Genomic DNA, 15,270 nt, shown 5'->3' on the forward strand with positions numbered 1-15,270 from the left:
GTTCCCTTAAATCCTTGGTTTACTTCCTACACCGAGAAACTCAGTGAGCCGAAGTACAACCCTTCCAGCTAGGGCCACCTATGCACGCACACACTGTTATTTTGTGTGAATGCAATGGGACAAAATTTAACACTGGAACCTTCGCTTAGAGAAGTGCAGATACTCTCTCCATGGGAGAGTCATATGAGTATTAAAATGGTCTGACAGGCTGTGCCTTATCCTCATTTTCATGAAGGAACAGTACCCTGGTAATTTAAAAGGGCATTAAAGATCAAGGAAAAGCAACTTTCAGGCTTAATGTAAATAAAACATTTGCCTTTGTGTCTTTTTACTACCTCTGTTTCCAGCCAAATATTTCTCCCACAGTAATAAAGAAAATTAGGTTAAGTTTTAAAAATACAGAAGCTCTGTACTGTAGCCAAATTCAACTATTCCAAAACACATTGTATTTGTAACTCACTTAACAGTCAGCAAGTTGGGCTCCTGACTTTATAATTTGCTAATAATGATTTTCTGTATTTTAAGTCACCCGCCCAATTTGTAGTCCGGTGATATTTTTAACGCATGGGATTTTTTTGGTTTTGCTTTGTTGTTTTTTTTTAAGCAGAGAAATTAGTGGTGGCCTACTGATAATGTTCTTCGTTCACTATCAAGTAAAAGATTAGGAATTAGCTGATGGCGTGGGATGCTTTCTCCCAAAGCCAGTGTAATGAAAACACTGCAGATGTTTTGAAATCCCACAGTAAGCATGTGTATCAGCATTACACTCCTTCCCTTTTTTCCTTTACCAATTAAAGATGACCATGGACAAGTTTTGAGAGAAATGCCATCCGCTCCTGCTGAACCAGAAAGACAGCACCCTCACAGTTAGTATTTTCTAAGTGCACATACAAAACCATAAGGTGCATATCAGAATTGTATTTCTAAACTAGCCTCATACGCTCTGTCTGATACAAGGTGGACATGACCCCACCACTCTAAGTAAGGTCCATCCAATGCTAGCACAGAAATATTCTTCTGGGTAAACCAACTACTGTTGTTGTGCATTATATAAATACACATGCGCAGCAAAGACACAGCAACATTAAAGTCTCTTTTCAATTGACTCTATTAGTACCATTTTAATTTTCAAGGAATGATGGAGGGGCAGATAAAAGTTGGGTGTATTTTTAACATCTTCTTTCTGCTAACATTACACTTCACCATTTTAAATCATCAATACCTGTGAGAAAAAGGCTGTTTGATCAGATCAATGACATGGCTGTTCCCGAGTTTCAAGTCTCTGCTCTAAGACATGTGGATAAGTCACTTAGCTGTTACATTTTCAGGTACATCATGAAATGGAAAGCACAGATACACTCAAGGGATATTTAAGTATCAAATACTATTTCATAAAGTGTCTTGAAGGTGAAGAATTATGCAAGCGTTGTATTTGCTACTATAATATATAATCTCAGAATAGAGAAAAAGCAAGCCAGCTAGAAGATATGGAGGGAAGATACACAGAAAAAAACCCCAATAATCTTCCTTTAAGCTTTTAGGAAAAAAGGTAGTAGGATTTAGTTTTATGTTTCAGGACAGTGGACTTCATTCTGGATCCATTTTTTTCCCCATTTGTGTTTTTGTTTGGACATAACACAAGACTAACACTGTTCTCCTTGTCAAAGCCTGTAAATAGGCATCATTTTTTTTAAGGGAAAGCACAGTACCATTAATACTATAATTCAGTGTCTTCCTTTTTTGCCTGGTCCTTTCAGCATCATTTTCCAAAGAAGGACTGGGAGACACAATGCCCTTTACTGATCAGTAAAGTAAGTTTTACATTCATATATTTTAAATACATGCCATTATACTATTTTCTTGGTCTGATGTCTTATCTGAGTCTATTAATAGATACCATAAACAGTCAGTCTGGACTTCTCAGCAAGCATAGCTCAGATCTGTACTATGGCGGTGGTGGTGGGCGAGGGCAGAGGGGAAACCCACTGATCACAATTTAGGACAACTTTCTAGTTTTTTTTTTTATACAACCACTGCTTTCATTTCTAGCCACTCTGGACTGTGAGCAAATGCCCAAGTTTTGGTAAATTCAGACCACTGAGGTCAAATGAGTTCCTTCCTACACATATGTAATTTTCCCTTGCTTCCACATGCTGATGAATCATTACTGGATCCTCCTCTTTCCCAAAAATACTCTGGAAAGAGGGAGAAGAATCTAGGACCCAAAGCACTGAAATTCCCCACTGTGGCAGAAGCGCGACAAGGCCTTTAGCGACACGGCCTGTTTCCTCTGCTTCAGCCTTGGCACCGAGAGCAGAGAGGACAGAAAAACAAAGCACCAAGCGCTACAACAGACTTGTGGGATTGCTGCTGACCATACCGCCAATTAGACAAATCATAACACACTAGAGCGTGTTCTCTGAAAACCCTAAATCACATAGCAACTGTAAGAGTATACATTTTTGCAACAGCAGTTCACATGAAATGGGTATTTTTGGTCAAAGTCTAATTCAGAGCTGGGTTATTACCGAGGTCAGCTGAATTTTGTAGCCCTGGCATGTTAACAGACTATTTCTGGATTAATCTGTTTTCATCAATGTACTGTGTATTTATGATTTGCACCTTCACAATCTACTACACATCTCTTTTCAGAACATTTCCAATCAGATGAACCTGTTTTGAGGATTATGACCATTACACACACATGTACCGCTTCACTTGATGTATATGAAGGAAAGAATACCAAATGTACTACTACCTTTAATGAAATACTGCTTATCATTCCCCCCCCCCCCCAAAGTATTTTAGTAATGCAGGTATGCATCTGGCTAGGTAAAAATCTCAGAAGCTTTAATGGAATATGAAAACACAGAGCAACTTCAGTGCTGTCTCGGTCTCAGAATTTAAAACCAAGCATTTTCCTTAGATTGGCTCTACATTTTTTAAACTTAATAGTTTCAATTGAAATGATTTTATGTAAATCTTCTTCGGATTGAATAAAGATACTTAAAATTATTTAATTTGATTTTTTCATACTCAACTTCATTAGCTGTTAAATATTTGAGGCAGAATATTTAGCTGTATAGTAATAGCAAACTATGATAAAACAATCAATTACTTTTGCTATACGTGCTCAGCCTATATGGAGAATTAAAATGATAATCGCTGCATTGCAAAACTCCCAGATCTTGCTAATATAAATACATTTTCTAACTTATTATAGATGATTACATTCTTGGCTATTAATTTCATAGAAAGAAATACTTACTACTGTGCACAGTCAATCAGTTGATATTCGTTTGACCTTTCGAAGCATGCCTTTACGCCTTCATCATCCCAGAGCTTTTTTGCATGTTCAAAAAATTCCTGAAATTTGGAAATGCAACAAATAAGAGAACATTTCTCAATATTTTCAATCCCCAGTCTATATGTTGCTCCTTCCCCCCAACCTTCATGCTTTATACTTTTGCAGAATGATAGATTACACCTTTAAAGAAGAAAAGCAATAAACATTTATTAGCAAAATTGCAGGAAAATATACTGAACATATGGCTGCTGACAGTTTCCAGTACATGGTATGTAATGAAGACTGTCTTCAAAATTCATGCCAATTCATAAATAAAATTCACTCTAAGTACAAATGTTACCTAGAAGCATGTTCACTTAATTTTTAACTGAATTTATGCTTCTATCATGGAAAAGTTATGAAGGTGATGCAAAAAGTTGCTCAGCTTATGAACATTAGCTTCCCAGAGAAAGATCCGGCCTGTAACTTTAAAAAGATTGTGTAATTTTTCCTGAAAAACACAACTTTCTGCTGCTTGGTATTTTCTCATGCAATATAATAATGATTGCAAGACTTTCAGAGTCTTTGCTCAACACCACTTCCTCCAAGCAGCTGCCTGGCACAACGTGCTTTTCCTAGCAGCTATCCCAGGCAACCCAATCCACAACTATCTGCTGGCAAGCTTATTTCAGAATTATTTGAAAGGGGAATCAAAGCCATCCTTGGTGACAGTGAAGCCATAGCTCTTTTGTGTAAAACACACACATATAGAGCCGTAGGTCCGACCCTGCCTGCCGGCTCCTCCAGCCCCTTCTTTAGAGCCTCACATGCTCCAGTTTGTTTTAAAGCTGGGAGTCCATTTCATTTTATATCATTACTGGTAAGCCAAATGGTAAGTAATTTTTCCATCTACAGCTTTCTAAAATCAAATGAAGAATGGTTAAACAAATTAATATTTCCTTTATTATATGACTGAGCCTTTCCTCCCTCAAACCAAACTGTTAAAGTAGTAGGTCAATTTAAACACAGAAGTTGTTTGTAATCTCTTAACACCTCAACACTGCTGCTAAATCATCAGTCCTTTGGTCAGTCATAAATTTGCAAAACCTAACAAATTGCTTTTCCACAGTTCAGTTTGGCTCTGCGTAAAATGGGTGCAATACCACTACTCACTTCATGATCCTGTCAAAATGTTGTGCAAATATCTGAATTCTGAAAGTTTCTGAAATTGTTTGCCTGTCCCCCCCTATGCTTTTTCAGGATGAAAAATTTCTCTCAAAAGACAAAGTTCGTAGTGAAAGATCTTGGCAGCAGAGTGAGTTCACTTTTACTCTGTGTGGGTTTCCCAACCTTGCATGCCACCCCTGTGAGGTGCCCCAAAAGGTGACACTCCGCTGCTCAGCGTCTGCCTGTGACCTGCTGGCGATGTTTTCAGGGAGAGGAAAAACACAAGACAAGATTTTCAGAACAAACTAGTACTGAAAATTATTTAGTTAGGCTTTGAACAGGGTGACAGGGGTCCTGAATAACCCCAGAAATGCTTTTTTCTTTCAACTGTATTGTGCACAATGTAGAGAGAGAGAGAAGAACCCATTCTTTAAGTTTTCAAAACTTTAGAGAAAAGGAGTTGTTAAAGCAGGCCTGAAAAACCTTAGCAGAAAGTCTGGGAAGAAGAGAGGAAGCAACACTAGAGATTGGCAGATGCTCATACTGCCCTTGGAATTTATTTCTTCACCTCCATGAGGACATGTTTATTTTGTCTTTGTTATTTTAACAACTTATGTAATGATTGTTTAAAACACTGCAGATCCACCGTTTGAAGTTATGCTACGGCTATTATAAACTCTCTGTTCCTACAGCAGAAGGAAAGCAAAAACAAGCTCAAGAAAGGACAAGACATCAAACTAAGTAAGTAGGAGAAAGTGGACACACATAACAGAGAGCACAACTACAAGAAAAAGAAAGAAATGGAGAAGTCAAAGTGATAAATACCAGAAAACATGGAACATTCCTCAAACTTGAAGCTTATGCTTGATTGATATTTAGGGCATCAGCTGAATGCATCTCACTTGCTGGCATCTTTGTCCAAAGAAAGGCACTGCCTTCTCAATGGAAGAGTGAGCTCAGGGTAAGTGTCAGGGTCCCGAGGCAAAAGGACCCAGCTCTCCCACTCCTTTCGATGGGTGCATGTCCAGCAGTGTAGGACCCCAGCCCTCCCTCCCGCAGGCGCTTGCTGATGCAGGCACAGGGGCCAAGCACACCATGCCCACCCTCCCCTCCTCCCCGTCAGCAGGCAGGAACTCCCACCTGCCCAGAAATCCATCTCTGAGGGGAACCTACATCTAAAAAATGGCCCCTTCCAGCCCCACACAGCCGACGGGAAGGGGACGGGAAGAGGAGAAGGATGTCAGCATGAAAGCATCCTTTCCTGTGTGTGTGTGGGGATGGATTGAGAGACAGCTGCAGATGTAAATAAATAAGTAAATAAATAAAACTGCACAGCTACAGCAGTTTCTAACTTCACTTCTGTTTTGAAATCCTCTATATAAGCTTTATTTACTCTTAAAAATTTCTTCTGCAAAAGAGGCAATCTTTTCAGCTCAGCTTCTGAGACCCTACAAATATGTTGTAAATACAGGGTTTCCATATTATATGCTTCAAATATTTCCACCTGACCATTACATCTCAAAGCAGTCTATTTAAAATGACTTCCAGACTTCTAGTCCAAAGCAAATCCTATAAAACAGAGCAAATATACTTACTTCATTAAAATGTACCGATCTACTGCAGAGGAGTACACTTGCCTGCAATTTGCCTCCCACACAGCTACCCAATCCTTCTTTCCCAGGTGACTAAAGCCTTCCAGAAAAATCCTTCTTCATTTTAAGACACCAAGTACCACGATCCAACTTTTCACACTTGGTTTTAACCCCTTTCTCATCTGCTCCAAGTTCTTCAGTATTCTTTCTCCTCAACTGCTGAAGGCTCCCACTGCACACAGTCAAGCACGCAGGAGGATCCTGCTCACACACACCAAACGCGTCTGGATCCCAACCTACTCTCCATCGCAGGACAACATCCAGATAGCAGTCATCATGTTAGCTTCAACCTCTGCAACCAAGCCTGCTTTGCTTGACTGGCCTTCCAGCAACCGCTCCCCAGTCCCCAAGACTCATTCCTATAGACCCCAACGCTCGTCACCTCTTCCTCCTGCCATGGCCACGTCATGGCCGCCTCGCTGGCAAGCAGGCACTGGTGAGCTAAGGAAGGTGCAGGCTTTGGGCTAAGCCCACCCTGCAGCACCTGCTCTTGGGGCTGCAGCATCCTCGGAGCGGTGGCCACGTTTGGCAATGCCTGTCGCGGGGAAGAGCCAGGTTGCCCAGAGAGGTGGTTGATGTCCCAGCCCAGGAAACATTCCAGGTCAGGTTGGACGGGGCTCTGAGCAACCTGGTCTAGTGGAAGATGTCCCTGCTCATTGCAGGGGCGTTGGACTAGATGATCTTTAAAGGTCCCTTCCAACCCAAACCATCCTACGATTCTAATTCAAAGGACAGAGAACTCAGATTTTCTCCAGCTGATAAAGGAAGATGGGCTAAAACTTTTCAGTTAATGTTTCTGGGGGGCAGGGAACTACAAAACATTACCTTAGGTCAGTACAACACAACTACGGTTTTAAGAGTAAGTTGTGACATTAGCAGCTTATGTTCTGAGATGGCCAAACTAAGGTTTTCTTAAGGGTCTCACTTCTGGAAAGTGGCTATTCAGTTCTTCAAAGTCACGAGCCGGGTCCTTTAAGAGACCTGAACTGAGACAGGAGAAAACAGGGACATGGAAAATCACTAGGGGCATCTGATGCACTTGGTTTGCAAGCACATGCAGCTGACCTCTATCGGATCAAAGTCACTGAAATCTACTAAAAATATTTAGTATACTGAAGAGAACCAGGAATAATGTACTATGCTTGAAAGCAGAAAAACACCTTCATCATGACATGTCCATGAACACCAAACAAACCAGAGCTGTTTCATCCAAACTATTCCTTAGGTACAGAGGCATACCAATATTTGTACCTATTAACATATAAAATAAAACCATTAATATATTTTTTGATGTAGTACTTTAATTAGAGCATTAGAGAAGTAAATGGTGATGCCTCAGGTCTCAGGAGTTACAGGTCTCGTGAATTACAGGCACTTTTTACTTTACACATATTAATTTACACCAGTTACCTAAGAATTTATAGTGATCATTAGACCATACAATACCAAAATTTTGATGTGATCAAAATGAAGATGTGACACACAACATCTCAAATATTTACTAACATAAAATTGTCTGGAAATTTTCCACTCTTCCTGAGACAATAAAAAAAAAATCAGCCCCACATTCCTGAGATTCCTTTTCACTAGCAGGCAATTTTTGCTACACATAAATATTCACACATCATCTTAAAATCATGAAGTGGCATTAGGAGGTTATGACTCCTTTTCTTTTCCAGAACAAAATAAGTGAAGATGTACATAAAGATAGAAACACCCTGAGCTGATATTACTGATGTAAACAGTATTGTATTTTTACTACATTTTAAAAAGATCTGGTAGAAATATTTTTACTCACCTGTTCCAAGGTAACATTTTGAGTTTGAAAAAAACAGGAGGGAATATATTTCTATAGAGAACATTCCAAGAAACCAATACAGATAACAAATGCAGATGCACTACAGCTAAGTCTCAAAGCACTGTTTTTCAACTTTGTCCTACTATAAGTTACAGCATGTTCCTGAAATTTAATTTTCCTTATTTTGGAAATAAACTTATTTATTGGTAGGTTACCTTAGAAACTTCCTCCCCCTTAAAACTCTTACAAAAAATTTTCAAGTAGCTAAAAAATGGACTTGTTTCACTTTTCAGCTGCCTAAACAGGGAATAAATATTAGTGATGATTAAACAATGACATGTCTTCACGAACAAATCCGTATGTATTTTGGAAACAGAACTTTTCATCTAATTGCTTTACAAACCACAAAAGTTCACGTTAGGTCAGGAACACAATTTTTATTCTATTAAGATTCCTTTCTGTCTTCCTTCCAGATGGAGCATACATTTAATAGCTATCCTGATGTCACCTTTCAGTCTCCCAGAAACTGGGATGTGGAAGACTCCACTGTATTTTCTATTCCACATATTTCTTCTGTTAACACATTGTAAACCTGGAAACAGCTGCTTAGATCAATGTGAAATAAGATTGATCTCCCTCCAGCCAAAATTCATGCTCTTATTCTCCTAAGCTTCAGGACTGTAAGACAATTTCTCATCTAAACCACAGATTAAACCTGTCTGATTAGCCTGACAACCATTTAAAGAAGTGGCAAACATTACACATTTTCATAGTTCTGCCACTTTGGATGTGAAACAAAGTCATCACTTCTATTCTGAATTTCATTTACTACTTCCTCTTTCACGTACTTAACCAAACAAAAAGTAAATTACACAATGCATTAAAAATTCCCACCCTTACACCTCCTGAGCTCCCAACAACTGCAGCGCGAGATGATCCAGAGAATTCATACGGGAAGGGAGGTACGTGCCTCTCTCCCGAGCAGGGTTTACCCGCCTTTTACTTCCCAATGCACTGGGCAGGGGGTATATAGGCAGTCCCAGTCTCCCATCCATTCAACTGTGGAAAAGTTCTGTGGAATAACAGAGTGACAACTGATGGCTAACACTGTGATACTACGAGGATGACACCCAGTGGAGTCCAATTAAGGTTGCATAGGTAAACTACCTTCGGGGTTTTCTAAGTGTGACGCATTTGACTCCGCAATCCAAACAACATCCTTTTAAGCATCCTTTTCCGTGTACCACATCCAAGGTCAAAACTGAACCAGATCCACCAGCCTGCAGCCCAAGCCGCTGAGCGTGGCAGCAACAGCAAGCAGCAGGATGGTGCCTTGCTACGGGGGAGGATGGGCAGCGACATGGGCTGGGAGAGGTGACTGGGAGGAAGGACTCTAACCTAGCGCTTTCTCCACTTCCCGCAGAGCTGCGAGGAGGCCCTTTTCCGTGCGGTGCCCGGGGGATGACCAGAGGGACAGCATCCCCACGAAGAGAAGCTCAGCCGAGCCCCCCCCTCACGATCCAGAAAGCTTCGCGGCCGCTGGGTGTGCCGGGCGGGGGCTGCTGCCATGCTGCCTGCAACCGATGCCACGAACCCCATTAGCGTATCGGTATTCTCTTGGGTTTTGTAGCACAAGCCATTGTAAAGTAACAGAAGAATGGCGATTTTAAAAAGTTTGTATGTCAGCCAAGTAAAAGCTGGAATTTAACAGGATAAAGCAAAAGCTACTTTTGCGGCTCCAGGACTCTCTTGCGAGCCTCTGCAGTTTCTACTCGCTGCAAACAGTTCTCAGATACTCCGATTATGATTAGGGCAATTTAAACTTAAAGAGTTCCACTCCTGCAACTATTAGGTTCTGTTCTTGATAATCATTTTCTCATTAATTCAAGAGTTGTGCATTTGGAATCAGAGACAAACTTTCCCAATATTGCTGCCGTGACTGGGTTCTGCTTTAAATTTAACTTTCTCTACAGCATAACTGCTAAGAATGAAGGGAAAAAAAGCCAACAGAGAAAAATCTCTGTGTTTCTAAACATAATAACCAATATAATCATTAGACAGCTACAAATCTGGTCAAAGGAAGAAGCCCACTTTTCCCTGTGGAGGCTACTGACACATCCCCAGTACATAGTCTACCATCATGCTTACCCTATATAAGCATCTTTGAATCTCCAAATAGGGTGGTACTGCTATACATAATAGTTTCTTAATCTCCCAAAGCCTTCAAATCGCCTATGCTTATCCTTGTGTAAGATATACACAGCAGCTCAACATAATATAATCCCACAGGTAAGGTTTTTAGTATGCAGCAAAGAATAAATCATCTGCTTTTTGTTTTAAGAGTGTATACTAATACTATAAATAACATATAATAAAAGTGTTACAAGAAACCCAGAACAGACAGCGACAACTTGCCCCCGTGCCTCCACTTATTACTGGCTTGCTTATGTGAAGTGTAGCAACTCATTTTTTATTAAAAATACTCTTCAGCCCCGAACACCTACTGAGTGCAACCTTAAGCTGTAGGAACAAAAATTTTTAAATGGACTTAATGAAGAAATTATGGGATAAAGTACCAGGTAAGACACCCAAGAGAGAAGGAAGCCTGCTCAGTTACCTCTTCCACAAACAAGTACAGTCTCTTGATAATCAGCCTCTTGTTTATGAGACGAAAGTGTCCCCTATGGCTCAGCCAGCTCCACTTCTTAGTCCTTTATGAAATGTTCTGCCTAATAAGGGAGCTGTTTTGCTGCAGGTATACAAAATGCAGCTGCTCAAACTCCTAATGCTGGCAACAAAGACAGGCAAACAGAGTTACACTTTAAAAACAAAAGCAGAATACATGACTTGAATTTTTCCAACAGCAGTGGCATCAAAACCTTCATCAGCACCCAAGCAATAGCATGAGAAACACTAAAACCATGTAGGAGTGGTCAACTGGCACGCAAGGACCATGCTTAACAGTAGGGTTCAGAAGTTTCTAAAGCACCAGCACTTACAGTAGATTAATTATACAGAAACCTTTAGGAAAAGTACAACCTCCACCCCCTGCAAGGTATTTTCTGTTGTAATTTGTGGGTGTGCAATAATCAATGCAATTACTTTGCTAGTTAGTGACTCATTCTGATAGGCAAAGCAGCAGTTTGGCCTCTAACCCTCGTCTGAAACCTAACTTTGGATCTATCAAGAAGAGTTACAGAATAACACATCCAGATGTACCTTCTCTCCCTGTTCATTGAACTTGTTTTCCCTTTTTTAGGCTGCAGGCCACAGCCTTGAAGCACTATCAGTCTGCACTAAGCGTAACCTCAGTTCATTACAATCAAACACAGGAGGATGGTAAATACCACCTTCACAGAACACACTTGTGTTGGGGCATCTTATGTTCCAAAATTAGTTTATTAACTCCTAGGAGAATCTTACCCAACTTGGAAGCGTAAGGGAAGAAGCTGGGGAAACAAACAGCATTTATAAAGGTATAAAAGCACCATACCACACACCACTGCATCTAGACAAAACGTATGAATTGGGGAGCTCGTTGACAACGTTCAAAAATCAGAAGTGCAACCAGCACAGTACATTCTACGTCCTTTTCTTGAACTATTTTTGTGACTTGACTTTTAAACCCTTACTCTACGCTACATTTCCAAGAAGTGTGTACAGTTAAGGTATCAGCCTGATTGCCTTAGCAATTCTATTTCTGCCTGCTAGAAACATGTACCATCTACCATCTTATTTAACAGAAATCAACAAATTCACTTTTGTGGACCACAGAACTCATCTACAAAGTCTAAGAAATATATTAATATGTTTTTCAAACTCATATGTGTCAAACACTAAAAAAAGGTCTGAAGGTTCTTTAGATCATACTAGCAGAAACAAAAATAAAAACATGATTTTGTGCTTTCACAATATTTTGGGGCCAGCACTGTGGATAAGATAGGCTTTGAAGATAAAAATGCATCATAAGTCAAAGAGCAGTTCCGTGCTTTTTCTTCACTACTTATTAAATAGTGGCTTTTTTTTCTGAGCTAGACAATGAAGCTTTTATCACACTTAAAACAAAAACCTCTGACTCAATCTTCTAGTTTCCATTTTAATTGTGTATTTCAACTTTCAGTCTGCCATCACAAATCCTTGAACGCTGCTGCCTACCTGCTATTTTGAGGGAGCCATCAAGCTCTCTACTAAGGAAAGTAGGAGAAATAATTTAAGCAAATTACTTAGTGTACGTAGTGCCTAAAAAATGTGTTGTGCCGAGGACACAAAGCTCACGCACATTCTTTTCCTTGAAGGTATTTTGGTTTTGTCTATGTTAGGACTTCTCCCTGAATGCAGATAAAGATCTTCATTTAGAAAAAACACCTCTCAAATTATTTGTGAAAGTAATTACAGGTGTGTTACAGAATCCTGCAACATCGCTGCCCTCTGCATTTCTGCAGTACTTGTGAAAAGAAGGTGGTAAGTATTGTTATAATTCCCTCAAGGAGAAATTTTTGTGGACAAGATGATGACAAAGCATGAGATAAATCTGCAAGTGCTGAACAACATACAAAACTTCATGGTACTGACCAAATAGAAGAATCAGAAATATGTCATGACTTTCCAAAATTTGGTAGCAGGTGGTTTATCCCTGTGATCGAGATGCTGATTACACAGTTGTCTTTGTAGAGCACTGAGCTTTCAAACTAGAAAAATTACTGAAAAACACATAATCTGGGTGTCATCTGTACTGGGAAATGTTTGCTTGCTGTTTGTTTGCTTATTAAAATCAATAACAGCACTGCAAAAGTGTACAGATTCTGTATGTCAGAATTTGAATCTTTACCTAATTACGCAAGACTAGACAGAGTGGAGTCCATTTAGAGTAGAGCACAGCAAATCAACCCACAACAATTTTGTTACTGCTTCTGCAATCATTTAACTCCTGGGCCTCTGTATAACAAACTGCAATGAACATCGTACTTCATTTTCTTCTAAGTCAATACAACACCCAGTCAGTGAACATGTACAAACCACTCTGCAATCCCGGATGAAGGGACTGTTACGGAAGTGAGAATTACTGCTGTAAGACATGTATTATACATTGGTAAACTTCAGGCATTTCACGGCAGGAAATATTATCAAGATTTTTTTTTTTCAAAACACAAGCCTGTAATAATAACTTACATGCTGTAACATGGCAGAGTTGGATCTGAATCCCCTACGGTTTTAAGTCTTGAGTAGCACTGTATCAGATCACTTTTTTTATTAGCTGTATAGTAAGGCAGTTGTCTTTTCCATGCCACAATGCATTTTGGCACAAATCAGTACAAAAAAATTTGAGATCCTCTGGTGGGTTATTATTTCACTGAGCAGTGAACATCATGCAGTCAATTCTTGCCTGCTGCTTTGAAGACAGAAAGCTAAATGTGCACTTTGTCACCTCTTGATGATGACAGCTTGACCCCCTAAGCACGTTGCACCTGCGGTGCTCTCAGCCCACCTTACAAGCCTGCCTGGGTTTTCATTACTCTGACGGGGGGGATACCCCCAGCCAAGTCAGGCCGGTGGAGCAAAAAGCCAAGGGACATGGCTCTCCCCTGTCCCCGTGCAGTGCTGCTGCCCCAGCCCATTGGGAAGCCCTGCTGCTTCTGTAAATACGGTCTCATCATGAAGACAACCCTCCGGCGAGCTGAAAAAACACAAGCCTGCAGCTTGTAATTCTTCAGTACAAAAGGTTTCTACTACTCCTGGCTTCAACTGTTTTCCTTAAACCAGTTTTGAAGGTCATACATCAAGGAACTATTTCATGCTTTAGTACGTACTTTATTATTTGTAAGCGATTTCCTACCAGACAAGTGGTTTGCAAGAACCGAGAACTCTTATTTCCTTTTATAGATTTGAGTCGGAAATAAATGCTGGCAACATCATGTGACTAACCAGCAGCATCCACGACTTAAGCAACTCTCATAATTAAATCGGAAAGTAATGGAAAAGTCAGCCCACTGCTGCCAGATCTATTTAGGCTCCTACTCCTCTGCACAAGCTTTATCTGAATTCTTCAACTCTATCTCTCTCCTTTGACACTTTTGCCTGTCATCATCCATGTGCAAAAACCAGACTAGCTTCAACACAGTAACTTATTCATTCTGAAATATATATAATAATAGGAAAAGGAAAAACAAGTCTTTATTATATCTCTGTGACTAAACTAAATTGAGTTTCAGCAAACAAATATTTGGAAATTAACAACCACAAATGTAGATATAAGTATTTGAATAAGGATTCCAAAGGAAAAACTTTTTGTCTTTTCTATCTGACATCTGTTGCCTTTAAGAGCTGTTCTGGTAAAAGACTGGATACAACTGCAGCAACTAATAATTTTGACTATCTGAAAGTAATATACTTTAAAGCAAGCCCATCGTTTGAAGGCATGTGCTCACAACTGTTATAGATGCAGTACTACTGTATCTTATTATTCAGTAAGACTAAGGTGTCTTAATAAAGTTCTGAAAAGTAACACAGATTCTGAAGTAAATCTTGGCCATGTTTTATATAATTTTAAACATTCTCCTAGTGCTAGACCCCACAAATCTAGCACTGATGAGCCCCAGAAATCAACCTTTTCAGACTAACTCAGAAGAGATTTAGCTAGTGACTTCAGAAAAATAAGATTTTAATTCTTAGCATTTAGTTCTTAATATCCATTCTGCAAAGCACATAACTTTGAAGAACTGAGATAACAACACCCTATGATGTATAATATGGAAAGAATGTTTATACAGTACCAAATGCATGCTGAAGCATCAGAACCTAAGTATTTTTCATTAGCCCATAAATATTCTTGCAACTAAGAAACTGCCTAGAAATCAACAGAAATCTGTATCTGTAGGAATAGAAATTTCTAACTTTATGAATATAGGTGACCAGAGACAATGAACAACTTGTGGATTGAAAATTCTGCTGGAATTTCAGAGCTGGATGTTGCTAAGGGGGTCCAGGTTATTGGGATGCAGACATTTCCAGGGTACCTGAAAAACTACTTTATATAACCTAAGCTAGCTTCTTCCCTTTCTTCCCAGTATTTTATTTACTATTTTCTGCAGGATTATTTCTCACTTTAAATGTAATCTAACATGAAAGCTGCAGATCAATATTGTAAACAGATGATTAGTGTCTTGTGACTGCCAAAGAACTGTTAATGAATCTCAATACATGATGTTGAATCAGGGACATGAGAGAAAATAATTGAATTGAGTGAAATAAAACCAGGTAATTCCCTCCGTTTAAAAGGCAAGTATTGCCAGAGCTCCTTAAACAGAAAGAAATTATTCATGCTCATCCCAGAAATGGTAGGAAATACATTTCTTTGGGTTAATCAAAAT

General features: G+C 39.5%; 1 protein-coding gene across 3 annotated transcripts in view; it reads right to left on the minus strand.

Moving 5' to 3' along the window:
• GNAL (G protein subunit alpha L) overlaps positions 1 to 15,270 on the minus strand; it is a 195,700-nt gene that overhangs the window by 55,207 nt on the left and 125,223 nt on the right. For all 3 annotated transcript variants that reach the window (XM_069778948.1, XM_069778949.1, XM_069778950.1), the window contains exon 5: positions 3,269 to 3,366. In XM_069778948.1, the coding sequence (XP_069635049.1) occupies positions 3,269 to 3,366 (98 nt within the window). The remainder of the gene's footprint in view (positions 1 to 3,268; positions 3,367 to 15,270) is intronic.

The sequence above is a fragment of the Haliaeetus albicilla genome, chromosome 3 (assembly GCF_947461875.1).
Source record: "Haliaeetus albicilla chromosome 3, bHalAlb1.1, whole genome shotgun sequence".
Lineage (NCBI taxonomy): Eukaryota > Metazoa > Chordata > Aves > Accipitriformes > Accipitridae > Haliaeetus > Haliaeetus albicilla.